Source organism: Sebastes fasciatus, chromosome 13 (genome assembly GCF_043250625.1).
Source record: "Sebastes fasciatus isolate fSebFas1 chromosome 13, fSebFas1.pri, whole genome shotgun sequence".
In the NCBI taxonomy this organism is placed as follows: Eukaryota; Metazoa; Chordata; class Actinopteri; order Perciformes; family Sebastidae; genus Sebastes; species Sebastes fasciatus.
In genome coordinates this window covers 10,816,443-10,841,770 of record NC_133807.1, presented here as the reverse complement: position 1 = coordinate 10,841,770, position 25,328 = coordinate 10,816,443, and the positions used below count along the sequence as shown (strand labels likewise).

The window sequence follows — 25,328 nt, the reverse complement described above, 5'->3', positions numbered from 1 at the left end:
CAAAGCTACAATAACCATAACCAAAAACAAATAAATAAATAAGTACATAAATATATAAATGGGTAAATAAAATTCAACAAAATATGTTTACATTCAATGGGTCAATAAAACAAGTTTCCATATAAAATTATTTAAATTAAATAAATAACTAGAATTAAAGCTTCAGTGGGCAGAAGCTTTAATTGTAGTTAAAGCTTCTGCCCACTGAAGCTTTAATTCTTGTTATTTAAAGCTTCAGTGGGCAGAATGTTGGGCCTCCGGTGCTCATAATGGCATCTGCAAGATTTCCCAGACCAGAGGAAAACAACCAATCAGAGCCGAACTGGAGCCTTTCCATCTCTGAGCAGCTGTCAGTCACTCGCAAACTCCGATCAAACGGTCAAACTAAGCAACGCTGATCAAATATGAATCAATGTTCTGTTATACTTTTTCTTCGGATAAGGATTGGTACCACCGTCACTCCAAGGTAGCTTGTTATTTGTATCATTGCTGGAGCAGGATTATTGTGAATAGGGAGATAGAATAGGATATGACTGAATTGTACACTGAGTTTTTTTAATTGATTATATGTATATTTTTTTTGGTATGTGTATATACTGCGTGTTCGTATATGTGTATGTATGTATATATGTATACAGTATATATATATATGTATATATATAAATAGATTTTATCGTATTTTATTGTTTTTAATTTTATTTTTTTACATGTGTATATTCTTTTTACTTATTTATCTATTTTTTGTATATAATATGTTTTTCCTGTATCTATACTGGCTTATTTTCTATTAATATTAGGTTTGTTAAATTTCTTTGTACCGAGAATGTTATTATTGGGGAGGTTTGTAAATGTTTGTTCTATGGTTTCAAAATGAACAAAAAAAACAATAAATATAATATTGAAAAAAAAATATATATATATTTTTGGGCTCAAACAACGAATCAATGAATACAAGGTTCATTTTCTTATTATTACCCACGACGAGAATATACGCAATATTTCCCACAGACTGTGTGTAGAACTGGAACTTGAACGCACCGGTGTAGTCTAATTGAACTACAAGTCCCTTGTCTCCCAGCTCTCTGTCGTCATCACGTCGTGTAACGTGCTGGATTAGGTTTTGAACGCTAGGAGCGAGCGGGAGTGTGTGACTGGACCGGATTCAATCAGAACAGCGGTGTTGTGGTAATGGTGATATTAACTTCTACTGGGAGTAGACTAACTATGGTGTTAAAGTCTCTGTTATATAGAAGAGAAACCGGGTTACTGGAGGGCTCAGACTAACAGCTGTGTGGTTAACGGTTATCAGAGAGGAGAGGCCGAGTAACAGCTAACAGCCACGCGCTGCTCTGCTCTGTCACACCTGACGTCAACTAGTGGTAGCTAACCTGCTAGCTAACGTTAGCTCACTAAATGGCACGTTTTATACTCCTGCAACCACCGGACTAAGTGTGTTAAGCATCTAGCAAAGCTCGTGGTATGTTTACAGAATGGACAGTTGTCAACAAAGCTAGCGTCACTGGCATCAAACCATTGAGGTGTGTTAGCATAACGTTAGCAGCACTCGGCTAATGCTAATGCTGCTAAGCTAACCCCAAAACAACACTCAACTCTGATGTGTATCTAGTGACGTCATGATGTATGAAACCAGGCAACTGTCCTCCTGAGGTTGAAGGAGCATCACAACCTGTTGTTGAGTCTCTAGTTGGACAGTAAATCAGCGTTAGTGACTGACTTCAACAAGATAGAATAGAATAGAAAGCTTTATTGTCATTGTATTAAATACATAGAGATTCACAGTTTGCCACTTCTGGTCAGTTCTTTAAAACAAATACTTGACAAAACTAAACGAGGCAGATAAAACATATAACAGGTAAAACACACACAGTTATAAAGCAAATAAAACAGGTCAAGTAGATGTAATAAACACATATAAACTATGTTACACTAGAAGTATAAAATATAAAACATAGATATGATGTAAACAGAGGTAATTGCACTTGTAAAATAGGCAGGGTAGATGTAATAAATCAAATGTAAAGAAGGTTGTTGCACTTGAGGTGTATATCTCATCTCATATCAGATCTCATCTCATTTTGTTGAAGTTAACTTGTTGGTTCATTGTATACGGAGGAGCTCCAGGATTTAAGATAAGATAAGATATTCCTTTATTAGTCCCGCAGTGGGGAAATTTGCAGTGTACAGCAGCAAAGGGGATATAGTGCAAAAAACAAGATGCATCAGCTAACACAGTGTTACACAAAGTGTAACAAAATATGAACCATTTAAATAGAAGGAAGTATAAAAAAAGGAGCAGTATATACAGTATTGACAATGAACCGACTATTAACAAAATTGCACAAGTGGAAAATGATATTGCACAGTGAGAATTACACCTGAGTAGTACTGATAGACAGTTGGTGTACAGTAAAGTGCAGTTCTTGTCAGTTTTTTTGGTGTGTAAGTGGTCTACTGGGAGCAGTGCTGGTTGTAGAGTCTGACAGCTGCAGGAAGGAAGGACCTGCATGGCGCTCCTTCACACACTTCAGGTGGAGCAGCCTGTCGCTGAAGGAGCTTTGTCCCCTAACCTGTGATAACATCTTTACCATCTGTAGACTGTTCAACGAGATATGTTCAAATCTGTTAATGAAATCTGAGCTGCAGTGTATCATACAGCAGATGTAAATAAACACAATGTGTGTGTGGATTGTCCCTCAGCAAAACAGTTGTTTAGTAGAAAGGTGGACTAAGCTTTCCAGACAAAAAAGTGGTAGTTAAAGCCAGAATGTCCATACATAACTGCATGTTTCAATGACTTAGCTATATGTGGTCAGTGTTTTGGTTCTTAATTTTTAATGTGGGCCACCTAATGGGCAGAGGAAACCAACTCTGTCACTGGACACCAGGATTATCATGAAGCAAAATAAAAAGTAAATTATGTGTTTGTCCCTCAGGTGTCCCGATGGCGACAGACATTGTTGCGCAGTTGGCCGAATCTCTGGCTAAGGCCGGAGTAGAGGAGGAAGGAGAGCTGAGCTACAAAGGCCAGGGAAGAAAGCTGGATGATGCCCAATCAGGTGAGTGTCAGACATCACTGTGCATGTTCAGGGTGCCAGAATCCCTGCCTATAAGCCAGTGAGGCTTGATTGGTTAAACACACTAAAGTCTTGGTTTTAATGAGTTTTCCATTATAACGTCCCAACTCTCCCATCCCTCTTTCTTTGCCTTTCTCCAGTGGAGGAGATGGTTAAGGAGATCCAGGACTTCGAGGATTTACAGGCTCTGAGGTTGGAGGGAAACACTATAGGTGTTGAGGCAGCACAGGCCATCGCTAAGGCTCTAGAGACGAAGAGCAAATTCAAGGTTTGGAGTGTTTCTTCTGTCCCTTTTTGATCATTCTAAAATTGAATCATTACCTTCACCTACTTGAGCCCAAGGCGATGTCAACAAATTGCTTTTTTTTTCACCGATCAACACTTAAAACCTAAAGATATTCCATTTACTATCACATAAGACATGAAAAGCAACAAATACTCATGTTTTAATTGACATTTTTGGCAATTTTTGCTTAAAAAAAATTACTTAAATGATTAATGTATTATCAAAATATTGGCAGGATATTTTTCTCTTGATCGACTGATTTGTTTTTTTTTGTTTCAGCTTTAATAATAAAAATATTATTGTACAGCATATTGAACATGATTATGCCTAGTTGCTTTTCAATTTTCTTTATAGTGGAGTATATTCACGATTGTCTCTCATCTGACACTGTATCTTTATTCTCTCTCCTTCAGCGCTGTTATTGGAGTGACATGTTCACAGGTCGCCTGCGCTCTGAGATCCCACCTGCCCTGGTAATGCACTTCTTCCTTAACATTATTGTTCTTGTTACAAGTTTAGGCTTCCAGACAGAGTTTGTTGTTTGTTTTTGGTACACTGACCTGCTTATCCTGACATTTATTTTGTTTCTTTCTCTCCATGTGATGTAGAATTCACTGGGTGACGCTCTGATGCTGGCGGGTGCCAGGCTGACTGTTTTAGACCTCAGCGACAACGCCTTTGGACCAGATGGGGTGAAGGGCATTGAGAAGTTGCTCAAGAGCACTGCGTGCTACACGCTTCAGGAGCTTCGGCTCAACAACTGTGGAATGGGCATTGGAGGGGGGAAGGTGAGTCCCAAGAACGGCTTTTTTAAAATGAGGCATGTTTCCATCTACATTGTTCATTGTTAGGTAATGAATGAATGAATAATGTCACGTTATTAGGTACACCTGTACAGTCTTATGCAATCCAATACAACTGTTTTACTAAAGTCTGCTTTTATGATGCATATGATGTTCTTTAACTTCTGAAAGGAGTTGAAGATTAAGTTGAAGTTCAAGCACTGAAAGGAGTTGAAATGTCCGCCAAAGTTTAGATATTAAATCGAGCAGAAAGTGTCAGTTGAAGTGAAAGTCCTGAAAGAAGTTAGAGTAAATTATGTATGAACTGTGGAAGTTAGAAAAGCTGACATTTTTTGTTGAAGACCTGTGACCTGAAAGGGTTGAAGTGATCGTCGAAGTGTAAACACTGAAAGTTGTCAGTTGAAGAATTAGAGAGATGAATGCTGTCAAAATGGTGTGCATGGACATTTTTTTTAAGTTTTTGATTTATTGATAGCAGCTGCAATGAAAAAAGAATTTTCCCAAACAAAAATGGTTGTAAATATTCACATCCCTGTTCATGGACTCCTCAGATCCTGGCTGCTTCTTTGACCCAGTGCCATAGAAAGTCCAGTGCGGAGGGGACCCCCCTCGGCCTAAAGGTGTTTGTTGCGGGGAGGAACCGCCTGGAGAACGATGGAGCCACAGCCCTCGCTCAAGCCTTCCAGGTAAAGGACGACTAACTATCCCGCCTTGAGCTTTGAACACTGACTGGAGAAACACAGCAAAGTCTACTCTGATGAAGAATGCCACATTGTCATGCTACATTACATTACGACCATTGTGAGAGATTTCACCCAGCTTGTCTTCTTTACATGATTATTTTCAAATATTGATCTCAGACCAGATTACATCACTGCAGTTCATATTGTCAGTTATTTGACTACTTGACTTGTTCAAAGCTGTGTGAGAGTCTGTTATTGTAGACAAACCGCTGTAGTTTTCTGTGGTTGTGTAGGTAGAGTAATCTTATGGTTATAATTTGTGTTGTCAGTTGATGGGCAGCCTGGAGGAAGTTCACATGCCCCAGAATGGCATCAATCACCCCGGTGTGACAGCTCTGGCCACAGCCATGCAGCACAACGCCAGCCTCCGCATCCTCAACCTCAACGACAATACCTTCACTGAGAAGGGGGCTATCGCCATGGCTCAGGTACTGACAGTGAAATTCTCCTTGACAAAATGATTGTTGAAGGAAATGAAAAATGATTTAGTACTTCTAATGTTGTTATTTTGAATGACCACTGCGAGTGCTTACCTACTTTGAGCTAACACTCGATGTCCCATCAATTTTATCATCTATTAACCTTAAGTGACCAGACGCTCTAGCTTGGGAGCTTGTTTTGAGGCATACCATCAAAGACAGCTCCCTGTATTAATACACAGCTGCAGACTGTTTGATTAGAGTCATTGTCACGGTGACCTCACAATGTTTTGTATAAATAATATCTGTCTGTCTAGAAGTAGTAGGGCACACTCAGCTTGAGATATTGTTGAAGGTTGACTGTGCCTGTTTTTGAGAATGAGATAATGAAACTCAAAAGACACGCTTTTATTTGTGAGCTCTGTTTACAGAAATTCCCACAACAAGGCCCATTGAACTTCTATATTCTGTTGTACCAGTTTTTTATTACCATGTGTTCCCATCACCGCATCATTTTTATAGAGTGATGAACCTACTAAAGGACCGTTAGCAGCTTAAGGCCCACACATACACTCGCAGTGGTCATGAATTGAGGTTTCTTTTTTTGGACTTCTTTTTATTTCCTTTCAACAGGTACAGAACAATCACATGTTTTGACATGACACAACAGGGTCATAAGTGTCCTTACGATGTTCCATTAAGTAGGAATGAGTAATAATTTCCGTTCATAGGCCCAGAGAATACATAAATGTACAGGGAGGAAAAATAACATGTTTATTTATACTTATATTAGGAGAGAAGAGAAGAGAAGTATAGAAAAGGAATTGAAAAAGAATAAATAAATATAGGTGAAATAAAAATGAGAGATAAAGTTAGAAAATATAAATAAAAAAAATAGAATAGGAATAATAATAAACAAAATATAATTAAAAACTAAATAGAGAAAAATAGATAAGGGAAAACAATTATAATAAGTAAATAAATAAATTAAAAATAAAGAGAAACAAAGTAAAAAATTATAATAAATCACAACGAAAAAAAGAATAAATAAATACCAACAAAAATGAAGAGAAGAATAAAAAATAAAAATCCCCAAGTTGTTACATATTTATTTAGTTCACATCAATTAAGAAAAATGTTATTGGGGCATGAATTGAGGTTTCAACAGAAAAAATAAGATTTAAAATCATCCTTTATTTTATGTAAAATAGTGATTAGTGGAGCTTTAAGAGGGATAAGTAAGGAATTTAAAATGTTTTTTTATACCCACGCTGGAGAACTTTAGTTCTTGGATGAGATCTGAATGTGGAATTCAGATTTTAGCTTTCTTTTAAAAACTCATCCACCAGTTTGTCCGTCAGTTTTACTGCAGTTCTACTAATAATTCTCTTTTCAGTCTTTTAAGTTGCAGCAAATCATATATATGTCCTTCACAGGCCCTGAAACACCTCCGCAACATCCAGGTGATAAACTTTGGAGACTGTCTGGTGCGGCCAGCAGGAGCAATAGCTATTGCCGAAACTGTATCGGAGGGACTACCGATCCTAAAGGTAAGTGAGAAATACATTATACTACTGGCTGACCTGAGCTGTCACTGCTACTCAGAATAATCAATTGTTGGTGTGGATGTTGTGACCCTGCCCATCCAATCTGGATGTAACTGGGCATAAATTAGTAGCCAGACTAAACATGGTTACACACACACCAGTGGAGGTTGCGTTTCTATCCTAATTTGATTCTAAAAGGTCTTTATTTCCCTGTGTATTTCTTAGCTTTTGTTTGACATTTTTCCTCCCTTCTGAGTAAATATTCTGTTACGTTTAACAGGAACTCAATCTGTCATTCGGCGAGATTACAGAGGAAGCTGCTCTGGCTGTGGCACAAGCAGTAAAGAACAGGGACCAGCTGGAGAAACTGGATCTAAATGGTAAAAAACTGTAAAGAGCAAACTCTGCTCCTCACACATCTACATTTTTAGTTATTTTTTAGTATATTTAATTATTATCCTTTTTAAAATGTACAAAAATCAGCTTTTCTATTAATAGTTTTAAAAGATTAGGTGATGTTCATTTGTAGAGACGTTAATTGGTGATTTTCTATTGTTTAATTTGGCTCCCCTAACTACGCTCCATAAAATAATCTCTCTGGTTTTCAGGTAACTGTCTAGGAGATGATGGCTGCAAAGCTCTGAAAGACGTCATGGAAGGCATGAACATGGACCAGCTTCTAGGATCGCTCAGGTAATCACATCGGGCTTTAGCTCCTGTTGCGTATATCCTTTCTCTGTACCTGTCTGTCCTATTGTTGGTCATCGGTGCCTGGAATCGAACCTAGCATGCACTGGGTGAGAAGCAGGACAGGCTGCTAGTCTAACACAGAGTTAACACTCATAAACACGATACTCAAGACCTGTTTGTGTTTGGACTGTTAGAGGAAACCAGAGCAAAGAGGTGCAAACTCCTCATAGAAAACAGGTGAGGTGACAGTGTGCATTATTATTATTATTTCATGTGTTTTTAAACACAACCCTAACCATTGACCTTAAATATGTCAAGCAAGCACCGGGCTTGTTCTCCGAAATGTGTTACTATAGCAACCTGGATTGATGTAACCTGCTTCATAAAGAGAATCAAGCCGAGCTATCCGTTAATAATCCAGGACAAGCAAGTCTAGTGCAGACAACAGTTGTCATGACTTCTGTCACATTTCTCCACCATAACCTTCCTTGTGGCTTGTGTAAATCCCATCTGCTCCCCTGATTGATGCATCACATCTGCACCTGGAAAGCTGGCGCAATCTGCCCGACAGTGACTTCTCACATGAACCTGTCGAATATCACGATCACTCAAAAAGATGCATCTCATCCCGAAAAATCCTCCCTAATGAGCTGTGTTTTTAATCTGCCTCAGTGACGATGAGGGTGAGCCAGAAGATGATGACGAGGATGACGACGAAGAGGAAGAAGAAGACGAGGATGAAGAGGATGTGGATGAGGAGGAAATCGAGGAGGAAGAGGAAGAAGAGGAGGAGGAGGAAAGCAATGGCATCAAGGTCAGATACATGTGTGATGGTGTTGTGTAGCATCAAAGCAAAAGTTAACCTAAAAAAATACATCATTAATCACCTGTTGCATACATGAGTTGAGTGAAGTTTAAATTTCTACCTAACAAACTGCAAGTTTGAAGCTGCAATGAACAAGCTGTTAAGCATTTCTAAAAAGACGGCATGAAATTAATTAAAAATTACAAATATGTAACAGACAAGTCCAAGTGTTCTGACACTAGGTGGTGCTATTGAGAGTCCAAAAAATACATGATGTTTACACCATTATTTATTCCAAGTCATTGCTAAAACCATTGTTTGCTGACCGCATCCACACTGTCACGCTCCTGCTCAATGCAGTTGACATGTGTCAGTAGGTTAAGCAATGATAAACCTCATTTTTGCATCAAATATTTCTTAGCAAGAGCTGAAATGCTGGATCTGATAGCAGGACTGTGCACCAACAGTTTCCCCAAGTTTGAAATGAATATGAAATGGAAAGATCATTCTGTATGTGTGTTTTTTTTTTCACCTTCCTATTGATTAGGTGCATATGTTGCTATATTATTATTGCTGACAATCTTATAGCACAACCGTGTCAGTCTGCACTACATGGGTGACATCTTGTCCAATCTAAAGGCCACACTAGCTGTATGTACGTGTGTGTTTGGTGTTTGTGGTTTTGTTGACTTTCTTTTCCCTCCTTTTCCCCTCATAGTTGTCCACCCCTGCATCAGCACCCCGGCCGCCAGACGTCTCCTCCTTCCTCAGCTTCCCGTCCCCAGACAAACTGCTCAAACTGGGGGCCAAGAGAGCGTTGCTGATCGAGCAGCAGGTAAACACAGGATACATGCACACCAGCTTAAGTTTTCACCCACAGAACTGTGTAAAAAATGGACTTAAGTAAAAAGTAGGTCAGTTAAAATGTAAATGTACTGTAGGTACATTTTAAATGGGGTCGGGGGGGGAGGGTATGATGATGTGATACTAGGGTTAAATTAACATCTTTTGGCTACAAAATAGATTACATTAAATGCCAACTTATACACAAGTGGAACAGCATCAGCAACAAGACCCCTTCTGTCCAAACCACCAGACTCTGCAGTCTGTGCATACAACTGATTATCAATTACATAAATAAACAACTGCCTTCCTCAGTGTAGCCTTATAAGAAAAGAGACAAAACTCAGACAACTAAACAAAAATGATCAAGCTATGGACACCACGGCGCCTGAAACTTCTTTTAGAATCAACATCACCAAAGCAGACAACCTGGACATGTAAACAATAGAAACTCCACAGCAGCTGCAGCCATATTACAGCAAAGGAGAGACTGTACAGTCTATGGCTTTTTACACACCGCGATCGAAGCGTGCGCATGCAACTCTGTCGCTAGTCAACGACGTGGTTGTTCACATCCTCATCAGAGGCCTGTACTACGAAGCAGGATTTGCGGTTAGCAAGGTAACTTCAGGTTTAACCCTTCAGGGTTTTCCGTCCTACAGCGGTGGTTCACTTCTTACCGGGGTAGATCGCCATGGTAACTTATCCTGAACAGCTAGCCTGCTCCGGAGCAGGTTATCTTCCGGATAAGAGATCAACTCGTATAAAGGCACCGCCTACTGACCAATCAGAGCTCAGTGCGCAGATCGTATGATAAGTTTAAGTCATAATCCAGGCTGAAATCAACACAGTTTAAACTGTCAAATGCAGGAAGGACAGCTGGCTGTATGCTGTGGGTGCTTACTGCTTTGAATTATGTTTTTATATTCATTCTTTTACTCGCTCTCAAGTCCGTTTCACGCCGCCGGAGTCGGGGACGCAACTGAGAGAAGACTGACATAGTCATAGACTCCACCACTTTGTCAAAGGCCATAATGAAGTGTAATTAACTCATCCATTACACTTCTGATAGCTATTTATATATCACTGCCCCATCTAGATGAATATATCTGACTTTTGAGTATTCCGTTAAATTAATAAGTCTGTTAATTTGCGCATTCACACATCGGCAATTTTTTCTTTTGCCAGCTGTCCGTCCTGCATTTGGCAGCTTCAACTGTGTTGCCTCTCTGGTCCCAATGCGCTCCTCAAATTAAAAACGTTCTGTCACATCAGGGATTAACAGTCTCAAACAGCAGAAAGTCCTCATCCACACACCTCACTGAAGGTAAAGGTTCCTCAGTGAACACAGAAGTCAAAGCATGTTATCATTTAGCATGTTAGCCAGACCTTGCGTGCCCCTGCTGTTCAGGTCACCAACATCGAGGATGTGTCACTTAGCGTGATCACCACTGCAGGCCTCCTGCAGCCACAGACACACTTGCAGCTTCTTCTCTGCTGCAGCTTCTGATTTATCTCCTTTCATCTTTGTCATGTAACTTTTGTTTTTTACTCTGTAACGGTTTTAACTGAAATGTAGCAAAGTACAATCTTGTGATAAACAGTATTTAAGTAAAAGTAAAACTAACTTAAAAAAAAAAAATACTCAAACAGTACACAAAAATAACAACTTTGTTACTTAGAGTAAATGCAATTTGTTACTTCCTCCTCTAGCATGAAGCAGATGGCCATCGGTAAATGTTTCTTCCTCTCTGTGTCTAGGTGGACGTGTCAGATGCTACAAAAACAGCTGAAGCCTTCCTCAAGATTGCATCTGTGTACAAGGAGGAGAACAACGACGTTAAGAACGCCGTGTTGGACAGCGTCGGTGAGACACTTTGTCTGCATCAGTTGGTTTGATTGTTATTGTACATGCCTCTGCTGACAGAGGGGCTTGACTGACGAGAAACCTCAAAGCGTAACAAATTAGTTTACGCCAGTATGTCAGTGTCTTTCACTTATTCTACTTTTTTTTGTTGGTGTACTATCAACCTGTTTCATCTAGTGATCTCACAGAATCTATTTCAACCCATTTTGACATTTATAAAGGAATCATTTGTCATTTCAGGAAAATTTGCCTATTTACTTTCATGCCAAGAGTTACATAAGATTGATTGCACTCTCGTGTCTCAACGATAAATATGTAGCTGGAGCCAACAGCTTAGCACAAAGACTGGATGCAGGGGAAACGGCTAGCAGGGCTCTGTCAAAAGTCAAAAATGTGTGAGTGGTCGGCAAGAAAGCGAATAAGCAAATTTTCCCAAAATGTTTAACTTTGTCCATAGACAACTTTGGTTCATCATCTTCATATTTCCTGTCATTTCTAGTGGCTGAATTGCATTATGGTCTGTTAAAGCTTCTGCTTTTACTTATCTTTTATCTTGACCTCTGCTACAGAACGACTGCACCAACGTGCTGAGAGATGCTAGTTAGTTTTAGAGTCCGCTAACAAGACACGCATTTTCTATATTATTTTCTTTTTTGTGTTAGAATATACGTTTATAATAAATATTTTTTTCCTCACAGATGCCCTTCTGAAGAAAGCTTTTACCACTCCGTCCTTCCAAGGCTACAGCTTTGTATCATCTTTGTTAGTGCTGCTCGGACTTCTCAAGGTATGATTAGTCTGCACATATTCAGCAAAGCTTGCCAAGACAGAAATACGTCACTTTCTGATGCCTTTTGTTTCCTTTATGCTTCTCTGCATTTCTCACTGTGGTCTTTTCACTCCATCCATTCCCATTGCTTTTAACACTCCTCTCTTTTCTGTCTTCTCGTCCTTCCCCTCCATCCCTCTGTCCAGAGTGAGGACAAGGTGAAGCCCGTGCTCGTTGTTCCCGGCCACCTCCACGCCTTGGAGCACGTTGTTCGACAGGACTACTTCCCAAAAGAGAACGTGGCCGTGCTGGAGGCCTTCATGTCCCGGTAAGGACGTGACAGAATGAGCCAATCAGCAGGCAGCTCCCAGGTACAAATACCACGATTACAATCCTATCTTCAGGAATGAAGCACATGATGAATGTTTTTGAACTTGGTGCCCGTAGTAAGCGGTGGAGGACACTCTCTGGTGATTGCTCATTGTTGTGTTGGAATGGGTTTATTATTTTTGATGTTGTTTGCTAACATTTAACTTTCTGCCCCTATGACATAGATTAAAGCAAAGGATTCATGGTAATTTGTCCTTAAAGTTATAATCCTTAAGATTTCAGCCCTGCAGCAAACACTGAACAGCTACTTTGTCAGAAATACAACAGAACCGCAACCTTGTGTATCTGTTTTAAAGCCAAACAAACACGTTGTGTTAATGAAGAAGTCAATCAATAACTTGCACGAGGAAATGTTAGTTTTGCATTAACTTGATACAGCTCTTATGGCGTGTTAGAAGAGTAAACAGTGAGGCTCAGCAAGATAAAATTGCAACCAGTAACTGTGGATTACATGCCGTATGGTTTCCTGTGAATCACCCGTGCACTAATGGGCAATTTGAATCCAGCGCGGGATGGCGGACCCCGCCACTAACAGTGAAAACTACCATAGAGAGAGGTCATTTCAGAGTGTAAGTACTAGGGGTGTAAATCACCAGTTTCATCACAATACGATATTATATCAATTCTCTGGATAAGGATACGATATTTGCTGATATCACAAAGTCTGCCACGATACGATTTGATTCAATTCAAGCGCCTGCGATCGATATGAGACGATGTCATATGGCTATTTAACACAAACAGTTATGTTTATATCAACTCACAAAAAGCAACTAAAATATGATTTGACAGTTATATTACTGGGCTCATCCAGATCTTTAAATGAAAAACAATCTATTCTTTTTAATAAAAAAGAATAAAAATAGACCTCCTTTTGTTCACTATAAAGGCGTATCTTAAAGATGATATGTATCAATGTTTCCACTTTGCATCGATGATATTGGATCGTTGATCATTAAATCAGTATATCGATCCACATCAATGTCTCGTTACACCCTTGTAAATACAATGAATGGCTAATCCTGGAAAATACACACCATAACTAGTATCAAAAATGGGGCTTGATTTTATGAAAATCTTAAGGATTATAACTCTAATAATAATGTTGGTGTTATTTTTTTTTTTTTCTTTAGACCTAAACTGACAATGTATTAGTTCATTTCTAAATACTTTTGAACTTTTGTTTTGTTGGGAACTCTTTATAGCCAGAGTTTAATACACATTTGGTGCTCTAGTGCATATTCACAGCAGCAGGACAGTCAGTATATGTGACATTGACTGAAACTACAGTGCCCGTGGTCATCGTAACAAAGGAACATGTGCAACATTGTGGCTCATTGATGTATTTCTGGACAACAATAGCGCACGCTTTGGCTACACAGACCATACTTGTTAGTATATGCAAGGATCCAGTCATTGTAGGTTTTGGTGTTTCATGGGATTTGTCAACAATCTGAGAAATACAAGACTTACCCTTTAGAAAAATATTAAGTTAATGGATAAATAATACAATTTATTTTAAGAATTTAAAGAGATGTGTGTGTGTGTGTGTGTGTGTGTGTGTGTGTGTGTATAGGCTTCACCCTCTAACTGTGTGTGTTATCATTCACAGAAACAACGAGGCTCTGGATTCATGTGGCAATGCCAGAAACAGCCTCCAGTCAACACTGCAGAGAGTCCGGTCTGAGGGCTGAGGACTGTGGACACACACACACACACACACACACACAGAGACTGAACTTTGACTGATCACTGATGGACCTTTGGAAACCAGCACACATGAGCTCACATTTGAAGAAAATAAAGCGGAGCAGCACTCGAGAAGAACAGACGCTCTTCGCTGTATCACCGCTACAAACCTCTCTCTGGACTCTGGACTGGACTTGAATGCTTTGTGTTTTGAAGTAGATTTATGCTCTCATAGTGTGGACTAACTAAAGTGCTTTGTGTACACTCATATAACAAGGACAGCACTGACAACCTGGGCTTCATGCTCTTTGTATTCTGGTGAATAAGAAACGGTCCCATTCCCCCACATAACCTACGACCAGTGTGTCTCCTGGTTAGTGAAGCACAGATCACACTTTGGTGCAAACTACAAAAAGCTCTGACCAGAACTGATCTGGGCTCCAATTTTCAGCTATTGCACATTTTATATTTCATATATGCCTTTTACTATTCTATTGTTTTATATTAAATGTTTATTGAATTAGATAATATGGTCAAACAATGATGTTATTAAAATGTATTATTGACTGGTAAATATTATCAAAATAAGAGTAATGTACAATAGAACAATCAAAAGGGATGAAATATGTTTAAATGTATTTTCTGCCTTTTTAATGAGGCACAAGATGCAGAGTTTTTGGATTTGTGTTGCGAAAATAAAGCTGGTTTCAGTGTCGGATGGCTTTCACAGTCTTTGAGTATTATATAATATTATAAATATACGCTTTAAAGAGGTAATGTCACAAGAACATATGGTATAAGTACATAAAAACTGAGCAACACAGCAGCTCTTGTGAGTTATATCCCTGCTCATTAACAGTAGGTTTATGGCAGAAACCATTAGTTTAGTGGCACTGGGGGTCAAAGAAGTAAAAAGCCCTGATCTTACAAACCAAGAATAGTCAGTTTATCTCTTCCATATATCAACAAATGAGCTCAACCTGACCAACAAATACAGTTGCTCCCTGTGTCTCAGCCTCTTAACTGGACAAAAAAAATGTGAAGCCAAGGTGTTAATTTGCAGTGAGGGGGCTCGGGGGATCAGGGGTCATCCTCAAAGAATTTACCAAAGCCTTGTTTGTTAGCCTGCTGGTCCGCTGACAGTAAGGGCTGGACACACTCAAGAGTGAAATAGAAAAAGTCAGCGGCAGATAACCGAAGCTTAAACTGTCAGATTCACACTTAAGCCGCCTTTATTTCATGTTATCAAACAGGCTGTGATGGGGACGTTCTGCTTGAAGGTAAGCCAGTTTTTTTTTCTTTCTTTCTGTTTGTTTTTGAGGTTAGACTTCAGATATTCTAGGAATAACTTTTCACCTGATGAGCTGACACTTGTGGTTCTAGTGCAGATTTGAGATTTTGAAAATAAGATACATCATTTAAAAACCAACAATATATATATAATATATAAAATATATATATATTTTTAATCCCAAAATATTTTAGAAATAACAAAACAGCAGATAAGCAATGTGTTTCAACAGAAAGCCCCAGATAAGTAAAAAGTAATCACAAGAAGTAGACTGAACTCTTTAGCATTCATTATATATTTTGGTTAAGAGGCTGTGTAGTTCTCTAAGCACCAACTTTGATGAAGCTTGTGCCTGCTTAAACAATGGTGAAGACAGCAGATTCGACTTTTTAATCACATTTCTAACACATGTTTTACTGCCGCAGATGTATTTCTTCTCTGCTGCTGCCTTCTTGCTGCTTTTGGTGCCGAGTTCCCCCGCTGAAGCAGGCAAATGTCCCAGATTGTGCAGCTGTGATGGCTCCAAACTCACAGTCACCTGCGCTGGCAAGAACTTAACAGAGATTCCCCCGACTATAGATGAGGTGAGGAATTCAAAATGCCTCACTTTCACTTCACGCAAGTGTTTGAGGAAGAAACACTGAATGGCAGCTGTGGACTGTTTTGTGCATTGCAGACGTTTGCATGCCATTCATACTGTTGTACAGTTATAGCTGCAAGAAGGAGATAAGTGTCTTGCTCAAGGGCTCTGCAGAAAATAGTATTGTTCCTGATCCCAGACCTGTCCTTTAACTGTGCATCCTCTCTGCCTTAGATACATCCTCCATTCTGTTTTATCGCTCTCACAGATTACAGTGAAACTGGACCTGAGGAACAACAACCTGCAGGTGCTGCCGAGAGGAGCGTTCATCCTCACGCCCTACCTCACCCATCTCAACCTGCAGCGCTGCAACATCATCAAGGTTAAGGAGGGCGCTTTCCGGACCCTGGGCCGCCTGGTCTCCCTAAACCTGGCCTACAACAAAATTGACATCCTTTACCAGGTAATAGCAGAGGGCAACACTGAAGAGACCCTGTTGATATTTTTGAACAGTTGGTCAAAAAAACTGTTTTTCTTGGCTGTTTAAATATTTTGGCAATATGAGGTGATTTAATTTTCTCTTCCTCTACCTCCTACCTCTGTTGCAGGAGTCCTTTGACGGCCTCTCCTCCTTAAAGGAGCTGCACCTGGACCATAACCGTGTGGAGGAGATCCAGCCTGGAGCCTTCACACAGCTCGGTTTCCTCAACATGCTGGCCCTCACCCACAACCAGCTGGTTTACATCCCCAACATGGCCTTCCAGGTACTCCGATTTATGGGATTATAGACTTTTTTTTTATCACAAATGCAAGAAGCTGCTGCACACACACACTGTACACACACTCCACAATGAATAAGTAAGTTTGGCAGTATGATTCCACAACACTCTGACTCCTCTTTACAGGGCATGCACAGCATCAAGTGGCTCCGTCTCAGCCATAACTCCCTGAACAACTTGGCCCCCGAGGCCTTCGCTGGACTGTTCTCCCTCAGCCGCCTCAGCCTGGACCACAACGAGCTGCAGTTCTTCCCCACTCAGACCATGACCAGGTGGGAACATCTGAAGGATTGTTTACAAATGTTATTTTAGTATTATAATGGAAAGCAGTTCAGTTTGCATGTTCTCTCCGTGTTAGCGTGGGTTCTCTCCGGGTTCTCCGGTTTCCTCCCACAGTCCAAAGACATGCAGGTTGGACTAATTGTTGACTATAAAAAAGACACAATCTTAAATTATGTTTTATTTTGTTTTGCTTTAAATGTTCAGTTTTGTTTAATAGGTTATACGGTGAAGAATTACAGTAACAGAGTTAAGTACGAACTTGAAAAGTCTTGAGAGGCAACATAAGGAAGAAATAGTACATAATGAAATATCAAACAGCGGTAAATTTGTCATTCAACTTTTTGACTTTACTCTCCTCTCTCCTTGTAAAGACTCCCTGAGGTCACGCGTCTGGACATGAGCCACAACCCCATGACCTACCTCGGAGAGGAATCCGTCTCCATGGCGAAGCTTACACACCTCTACCTCGACCACATGTCCCTCCAGGACCTGTCGGATCAGGCTTTGTCCCGGGCCCCCCTCCTCTCCCACGTGGACCTCAGCCACAATCAGCTCCGTCACCTGGAGCCCCTCTCAGGTCCCACGAAGCTGGCCAGTCTCAACCTGACAGGTACAACTGGGTTCTGACAGTTTTTACTTAGACATGGAGGATAATTACATACCATATGTCATCTTTAATACATCCTGATCATTTTCCTTAAAGGCAACCCGGTGTACTGTAACTGCTACATGCGGCCCTTGAGGGAATGGGCGGGTGTCGGTGGCGTGAAGCTGCTGGGAGCCTGCGCCGGACCACCTCACCTCTCGGACGAGCCGCTGCAGGCCGTGGTTCCTCTGGATCTGCGCTGCCGAAGCAGGGGGGAGACGCTGAAGGACGAGTTTGAGAAGGACGATGAGAGCACAGGAAGCACCCCCACGCCCACAACAGCCAAGCCCAAGCAGAAAGTCAAGTGTCCAGTTAACTGTGACTGTGATGTGAGTGTTTTACAGTCCACCCTCCATCATTAGCTGCTTTGCTTTGCTCTGTACGTTCAGTGTGTGCTGATTTTAACCCTCCCCCAGATTCAAGCCCAGCACACCACATGTGAGGGACGGGGTCACACCAAAGTCCCGCGAGGCTTCCCCGCCAAGACGCAGCTGCTTGACCTCCGCAGCAACCACTTCCACTACCTTCCTGCCAACAGCTTCCCAGGCACCAGCCAAGTGGTTTCCCTTCACCTGGAGTTCTGCAAAATCCACGAGATCGAAGGCGGCGCCTTCCGGGGAATGAAGAAACTGTTCTATTTGTATCTTTCTGATAATGACCTCACATCCTTGGATCCCGGAGCTTTTGCTGGAGCCCCCGAGCTCACCTACCTCCACCTGGAAGGGAACCGACTGGTGAAGTTCCCCGGATCAGGTGAGTGGTTAGCCCAGTCAAGTCGGTACACGGTACATACTATATGTATGTCAAACAAACACAGGAAACCTGATATTTTCTGTCTCTTTGTGTCTCTCCTTTAGCTCTGGCACTCTTACCAAGCCTTATTGTGTTGCACCTGGAGCGAAATTCCATCTCCAAACTAGAGCCCACTGGTTTGCTGTCCTCAGTAACCCCTAAACTCAGGGAGCTTTACTTGACCAACAACACCATAACTGCTGTTGCCAAAGGTGCTCTGAACTCTGCCTACCTAGGTACACTTCACCTGGATTCAAATCAGCTGACGGAGATGCCCACCCAGACTCTGTCCGAGGCCCCTAACCTGGAGGAGATCAACCTGTCCCGGAATTCAATTCGCTGGGTGGGACCGAACGCATTCAGGCCCATATCCCAAAGTCTAAAGAGGCTCTACATGGATCAGATGGGCGTGGAGAAGGTACGAGAGATCCTTTTAAACTAACAAGACAGCATTTCCCTTATCTTAAAGGGGACCTATTCTGCTTTTGTGCTTTTTCCCTTTCCTTTAGTTTTTTTGTGCAGGTAAAAGGTCTGCAAAGTTACAAAGCCCAAAGTCCAGGCCAAAGAGAGTAACTCTCCCCCACAGAAACTCTGATCCTGAACTGTCTGAAAGGCCTTGCTTGAAGTACCGCGTTTCTTCCGTAAGGTGGTGGTGTCACCAAGTAACACTTTTGCATAACACCTGCCAAGAGGCTAGTGTGGCACGCCGTCATACAAAGCTAGTTAGAGCGGAGTCCGAAGAGTTTGGTTTGTTTGTCTAATCACAACAGAGTGGGCCAGCTGATCAATCAGACTATATATGAAATTAAGTGTTGGATTAATATTATTCACAACATTGTTAGCCCATGCTAACAGCTCAAAAAGCACTTATTGCTGATCAGTTCTTTAAATTTTACTGTACCACCGTCCAGATGTCCAGGGATGCTCTGGCAGGGCTGGGCCCGGGGCTGAAGGCTCTGACTCTGAGAGGAAACCAGCTGGAGGAGCTTCCTGACTTGAGCCCACTCACCGGCTTGGAGGTGGTCGACCTGCAGGACAACCCCCTGATGTGTGACTGTCCTCTGCTGCCGCTACGCAGGTCAGTGCAGAGTTTTCCTCGCTACTGGGATCAAGAAAGCATAGTAATCAATTCACCTAGATTATTTAAAAGCTACGTTATTGACAAGAATTATTTGACTGTCTCTGTCTCCCTCCATCTCTGTCTCTCAGGTGGATGGAAAATGTAAGTTTGGAGGTGATTGCCACCTGCGGTCACCCTCCAGAGATCAGAGGTCAGAAGGTCAGGGATGTCCATGTGTTCACGTCCTGCCCAGCAGGCGGCTCTCCTCCAGATGAGGAGGTTGTCGTTACGGCCCCCAGACCTGCAAAAGTGAAGAAACCCAAACCCAGCCCCTCGAAGGCCCCTGGAGTCAAAACTAGGCCCGCAAAGCCCAAAGCTAAACAACCCAAAGCAACCAAGAATAAGCCTCAGAGAAAACGTAAGGCACCAAAAGTGACAAAGAACAAGAAGACACTGTAATAAGTGAATATAACAAATTGAATGTGTAGATCCTTTTCTCTTTTTTTTTTTAAATTAAAGCGTTTAAGATTACAACTCTGTGTGGAATTTACATTTATTGTCTGAACATGATAATTACACAGCAAAGCAAAAAACAAAATAGGGGAAATACAAGGAAAGAAAGAAACAACCTGAGTATGGGATTTACATGTTTAGATGCTTGTGTGCATTATGTTCTGCCTGCACTACCTTTTGGCTAAAATATGACTGACTGAAATGCTTTATAAAACCCATATTATACCAATTTAATGTTATATACATCAATTTATAGCATACATAGATAACTATCTATTCTTTTTTTTGTGATCAATTTTGTATTGGTATTTAAGCATAATTATATAGGGTGGGGTTACAAATTGATAGATCACTAATAGAGTAAACGAATATAATCACAAATGTCCATGTACTAATCAATGCAAAATTGGCAAACAGCTACAGAAAAAGAAAAGAAAACAAACAAACAAACAGGAAGAAGAAAAATAACAACAAAAAAACAACAAAAAATTATTTAAATAAAACTTACAATATTAATAATTACATTATACAATGAAATGTTTAGTCAGAATTTCCATGTTAATCAAAGAAAGAGAGACATGACATTTCATAACCATATATTCTTAATATTTTCTCAATCTTTGCATGGGGTTCCATGGTGTAATGGTTAGCACTCTGGACTGTCTGAACATAATAATAACACAGCAAAGCAAAAACCAAAATAGGGGAAATACAAGGAAAGAAAGAAACAACCTCAGTATGGGATTTAGATGTTTAGATGCTTGTGTGCATTATGTTCTGCCTGCACTACCCTTCGGCTAAAATATGACTGACTGAAATGCTTTATAAAACCCATATTACCAATTTAATGTTATATACATCAATTTATAGCACACATAGATAACTATATATTCTTTTTTTTAAACAATATTTTTTATTGAATTTACACATACACATACAGACAGACTAACAATATTAATAATTAAATTATACAATGAAATGTTTAGTCAGAATTTCCACAGTAATAAAAGAGAGACATGACATCTCATGACTATTTATACTTGATATTTTCTGATGAGCTGCATGGGGTTCCATGGTGTAATGGTTAGCACTCTGGACTCTGAATCCAGCGATCCGAGTTCAAATCTCGGTGGAACCTAAATTTATTGCACTCCTGATTTTAGAAAAAACGATGTATGCACTTCTTTTAAGCAACATAACATAAATTACTCCTCTCCATAATGACCACTTCATGACAAAAACCCACTACAATCCCGGATTAACACATTTATTCACGCTGACGGACGGATATTGCTGTGTGTTTCTTCCGGGTGAGGTTATTAACTGGTCCCAACGTCTCATTTCAAGATGGCCGCAGCGATGGATGTAGATACGCCAAGTGGCGCAAACAGCGGAGCGAGCAAGAAGAGATTCGAAGTGAAGAAGGTATGGTGGCATGAAGTACAGCTCGGTTTCGTGATGCTAAAGAACTTGTATAATCTGTCAGCAGCTACTAGTAGCCGTAAAAATATATCAGCTCACTGCTAACTGTTAATAACTAGATATAGCATAGCCGCCGGTAGCATGCTAGCGCTAACTCACGCTAGCCTAGCAGCCAAGGCCTGTTGAAGGAGGCCGAGACACGCGTCATAGCTGTGGGAGCTATTACGCATGCGCAGTAGAATCTGGTCTGCAATTTTAACCCATCACAACGCACGACCTCAGCTTCAGTTAGATTGATAGATAGAGTTAGATAGATAGATAGATAGATAGATAGAGGTATGTCATGAAGTGCATACTAGATAGATAGATAGATAGTAACTTTATTAATCCCAAGGGAAATTCAATTTTCTAGCATCACAGTTCCATAGTGAAAAACATGTTAGTAAAAAAGGCAGTAAAAAAGTTAGTAGTACAAAGTACAAAAAAATATACCAGATATAAAAATACAAGGAGATGAAGAAAACTGTTAAAAGTGAATATAGTGCAGGGTAACAGCTGTGATACACGACTATTAAAAAGTCGTTACACTGCGCATGCGTCATACCCAACTCTTCAAGACCGTGACCCAGCCTCCTTCAATAGGCCTTGCTCTAGCTTTAGGACAGTAGCTGTTAGCCTGCTTCAAACAGAGTATGAATTAGCACTTAGCTAAGTTGGTTTAGCTAAGCCGCATTTCCGGAGATTGAGCCCAGAGTCAAAACCTAATGTTATAATACGTTTATGATCCACTTCAATGTAATATTGGGACTATGTGGTCAACCTAAAATAAGGTGTGGTGTTTGTACTTTACTAGCTAGCTAGCTAAACGTTTTGGGGAACCCCGCATTCAATGATACGTTCATCAATTAACTAGTTGGTTAATGTTATAGTTGGTTTAACGTGAGCCATGTCAATGTTGTGTAAAGGTATGTGACATTATATCAGTTAGAGTAATATCACAGTGCCAGCAATGTAAACAGTTATCAGTGTTGGAATAACAAGGTCTCAGATGTGATGTTGCAACTCCTATTTCACAGTTTAACTCTTGAGTTTATTGTTTTGAGGTGAGAAAGAAGCAGAGAGGTGATGCTTCGCCTTTTCCATTTATATATTTTAATTACATGTGGCTGAACATGTTAACACAAATACAGTATTAACCCATCTTTTGTGTCCCATCTTTAACAGTCATCCCCTTCATGGCTTTGGTTTTCTCTAAGTCTCTATCTTTCCCAAGTAAAATCTTTATCTATATGAATTTGGTGTTATTGATCACTAGCTTGTGCACTGCTGGCCTTTTACTGTTTCCATAATGTATGCTGTACTACCCAAACAAGACAAGAGCATATTAAAACGTTTTGAATCTAAAATATGAAATTTAAATGTACTGTGAAGCAGTCATTAAAGGTCCCATATTGTAAAAAGTGACATTTTCATGGCTTTTACATTATAAAGCAGGTTTAAGTTCTATATAAATACTGTGAAAGTATCGAAACGCCTAATCCACAGAGAAATACACACAGCCCATATTCAGAAATTGAGCCTTTGAAACAAGCCGTTAGAATTTCTGTCCATTTGTGATGTCACAAATCTACAATATTCAGACCATTTCACAGTTTTAAACGTAAACATTCTAAATGGGTCCCAGTTTATTTCCTGTTGCAGTGTATGTGAATGACGTCAGCTAACAGGAAGTACACATGGACCCAAACTGTTGCCTAGCAGTGCAATTCTGTTGCAATTCCATTGAAATACACTAAAACAGAGCGTTTCAGACAGAGGGTGAATACAGGTATATTCAGGCAGACACTATGAGGAAAATAAAGTTTTTTTTAAACATTAAAGCATGTAAACATATTCTAGTGGAAACCCAAAATACAAGTATGAACCTGAAAATGAGCACGATATGTCCCCTTTAAATCTCTACATCTGTGTCAACAAGAAAACCTGCAATGAATGTGTTGGTCATATAACTTTTGTGATTTCCCACCAGTGGAATGCTGTGGCGCTGTGGGCCTGGGACATTGTGGTGGATAACTGTGCTATCTGTCGGAACCACATCATGGATCTCTGTGAGTTAACTCTCTCCTTTGATACATACTGGACCGTGAATATTAAATGACATGGTCAGGTGCAGCAGCTGTGAAAGTGCACACGAACAACAAGTTGTCAGACTGTAAATGACGTTCATCACATGTCGGCCTGTTCTGTGAAATTGCATTGTTGACACTTTTCTCCCTCCCTCATTAGGTATAGAGTGCCAGGCCAACCAAGCTTCAGCAACCTCTGAGGAGTGCACTGTAGCCTGGGGTGTCTGCAACGTGAGTACCCGCCTCTAACAGGTGTCACTGATCAGGTTGATTACGACTGTGCTGTCAATTTATTTATTTTCCCCAAATGCAAATTGGTTCCCATAACAGCTTTTCACAAGGTTTCTGGGTTATCCCAGACTCTTTTAATGTTGTAAACATCACAAACAAAATTAGTGTCCGGAATTTTGGAGATGGATATCTCAAATCACGTGAAAATAAAACCAAAATAATCTGCATGGCTGGATATACACTGTAACTTGGTTAGAGATTCAGTCAGTAGTCATTTTTGCCCATGTAGTTTTGAGATATATTTAAATTGACAGTTTCAGTTTGATTCTATAGATGAGACACCAGCATCATGTTCTCAACAGATCAGACTGAGAAGCATTTCCTGGGAAAATGCAGGTGATCGTTGTGTACAGTTATGTTGATATGGGGCTCTAAAACACTTAAGTATATTATGTTATAAAACTCAGAAACAGTGCAATGTTGTCAAAATGAGCATATTACCGTATTACAGGGCCCTGTTCTTCCAACTGTCTGTGGCTCAACTAATCCAGGCTAACATGATCCAGTTAATTCTCATCCGGCTAATTTGGTTTTAAAAACACCGTTAGCGGATTGATTGATTTTAGATTAGAATGAAAGAGTGCCCTTTAAAACAAAGTAAAATAAAGGCGATGTGAATAGAGAATTGAAATCATGATCAGTGATCGTATGATGGCAGTTATAAACTATATATAGGCTGGTGTCTCTCCTGTATTTACAAACATTACTGAAGCAGACAATCCCTTTACAGTATGATAAGTACAGAGGAGAATTGCCAACAAATCATTAACATTATTAGCATTATTTATAGGGGAAACTGGTTATTAAATAATGTTAATTTACATTGACTGCACTAACCTGTTTGTTCTAAGCTGTACTGTGCATGTATTCATGTGTTTTTCTCTTTCCCAGCATGCTTTCCATTTCCACTGTATTTCCCGCTGGCTGAAAACCAGACAGGTGTGCCCTCTGGACAACAGGGAGTGGGAGTTTCAGAAGTGAGTATCAGTACTTGAAGTGCAATGAGTCTTACTTTGGTTACTCATTTGTTGCCTTAGACAGTGAAAATTTGTGAATATTTCTTGAAATGAACATCTGTATTGACAGTACGTCCTGTTTTTTTCAGATACGGACACTAGCTGTATTATTGCTGACCTTTTTTCTTGGCTGTGACCAGCATCTACCTTACTGTTCTCTGTCCCCTCCTGCTTGTAAGCCTAGTTGTTATTTTACGCCCACGTCTTTGTTTTGGTATGTTGTAAGTACACAAATAAACCTGAACGTTGTCACAAAACAATGAAACATTTTTTTTTTTCTGGTGGAGATAGTAGGGGTCTCTGACGGTTCAGTGTTCCGGTTTGTGAAGCAGGAATGCCAGCCACTGAAAATTACATCGCTTTGGTTGTGTGCAAAGACTCATTCACGACTTGGTTAACAATTAAACTACATTTTGGTGGACAAAAATCTGTCCTCATTGAGGGGAATTTGCTCGGTTAGATCAGCTTTGACGCAGTGATTCAGGACCCACCATGTGCTATATAGCGGTAATCCTCTGGCTGAAAGACAGATGCCCTGTGCGGATTAAGTGGCCTGGTGACCCACTCTCCCTCTGGGCTGGATT

General features: G+C 40.3%; 3 protein-coding genes and 1 non-coding gene across 5 annotated transcripts; all 4 read left to right on the top strand.

Annotated features, from left to right (window-relative positions):
- Window positions 1–1,035: 1,035 nt before the first annotated feature.
- LOC141780260 (ran GTPase-activating protein 1-like) lies at window positions 1,036–14,661 on the top strand. Of its 2 annotated transcripts, none has more exons than XM_074655405.1 (16): window positions 1,036–1,185; window positions 2,955–3,077; window positions 3,236–3,363; window positions 3,795–3,854; window positions 3,990–4,169; window positions 4,736–4,870; window positions 5,197–5,355; window positions 6,783–6,896; window positions 7,174–7,273; window positions 7,502–7,586; window positions 8,256–8,397; window positions 9,107–9,223; window positions 10,993–11,098; window positions 11,797–11,885; window positions 12,074–12,195; window positions 13,870–14,661. In XM_074655405.1, exons 2-16 carry the CDS (start codon window positions 2,963–2,965, stop codon window positions 13,949–13,951), a joined length of 1,734 nt encoding a protein of 577 aa, XP_074511506.1. In that variant the 5' UTR covers window positions 1,036–1,185; window positions 2,955–2,962; the 3' UTR covers window positions 13,952–14,661. The 2 variants fall into 2 exon arrangements, with proteins under 2 accessions (XP_074511506.1, XP_074511507.1); XM_074655406.1 differs by having other exon boundaries at window positions 12,074–12,238.
- A 129-nt stretch (window positions 14,662–14,790) lies between these two features.
- chadla (chondroadherin-like a) lies at window positions 14,791–19,904 on the top strand. Its single transcript, XM_074655404.1, has 11 exons — window positions 14,791–15,226; window positions 15,663–15,821; window positions 16,086–16,280; window positions 16,426–16,581; window positions 16,723–16,868; window positions 17,250–17,488; window positions 17,582–17,853; window positions 17,941–18,277; window positions 18,382–18,734; window positions 19,228–19,394; window positions 19,526–19,904. Exons 1-11 carry the CDS (start codon window positions 15,206–15,208, stop codon window positions 19,833–19,835), a joined length of 2,355 nt encoding a protein of 784 aa, XP_074511505.1. The 5' UTR covers window positions 14,791–15,205; the 3' UTR covers window positions 19,836–19,904.
- A 1,051-nt stretch (window positions 19,905–20,955) lies between these two features.
- On the top strand, window positions 20,956–21,027 carry trnaq-cug (transfer RNA glutamine (anticodon CUG)). The gene has a single exon. It is a non-coding gene; the product is annotated as a tRNA-Gln (tRNA).
- A 130-nt stretch (window positions 21,028–21,157) lies between these two features.
- On the top strand, window positions 21,158–25,009 carry rbx1 (ring-box 1, E3 ubiquitin protein ligase). Its single transcript, XM_074655435.1, has 5 exons — window positions 21,158–21,314; window positions 23,341–23,419; window positions 23,598–23,668; window positions 24,620–24,705; window positions 24,834–25,009. The coding sequence occupies exons 1-5, from the start codon at window positions 21,237–21,239 to the stop codon at window positions 24,844–24,846; spliced, it is 327 nt and encodes a 108-aa protein (XP_074511536.1). The 5' UTR covers window positions 21,158–21,236; the 3' UTR covers window positions 24,847–25,009.
- The last annotated feature ends 319 nt before the right edge of the window (window positions 25,010–25,328 follow it).

Bases quoted from the DNA above. Each gene is read 5' to 3' on its own strand.
- LOC141780260 (XM_074655405.1), top strand. From the start codon at position 2,963: ATGGCGACAGACATTGTTGCGCAGTTGGCCGAATCTCTGGCTAAGGCC. The intron at 3,078-3,235 runs GTGAGTGTCAGA...GCCTTTCTCCAG, and splicing joins GCTGGATGATGCCCAATCAG to TGGAGGAGATGGTTAAGGAG. The intron at 4,170-4,735 runs GTGAGTCCCAAG...TGGACTCCTCAG, and splicing joins TGGGCATTGGAGGGGGGAAG to ATCCTGGCTGCTTCTTTGAC.
- chadla (XM_074655404.1), top strand. From the start codon at position 15,206: ATGGGGACGTTCTGCTTGAAG. The intron at 15,227-15,662 runs GTAAGCCAGTTT...TTACTGCCGCAG, and splicing joins TGGGGACGTTCTGCTTGAAG to ATGTATTTCTTCTCTGCTGC. The intron at 16,281-16,425 runs GTAATAGCAGAG...CCTCTGTTGCAG, and splicing joins AAATTGACATCCTTTACCAG to GAGTCCTTTGACGGCCTCTC.
- rbx1 (XM_074655435.1), top strand. From the start codon at position 21,237: ATGGCCGCAGCGATGGATGTAGATACGCCAAGTGGCGCAAACAGCGGA. The intron at 21,315-23,340 runs GTATGGTGGCAT...ATTTCCCACCAG, and splicing joins AGAGATTCGAAGTGAAGAAG to TGGAATGCTGTGGCGCTGTG. The intron at 23,669-24,619 runs GTGAGTACCCGC...TCTCTTTCCCAG, and splicing joins TAGCCTGGGGTGTCTGCAAC to CATGCTTTCCATTTCCACTG.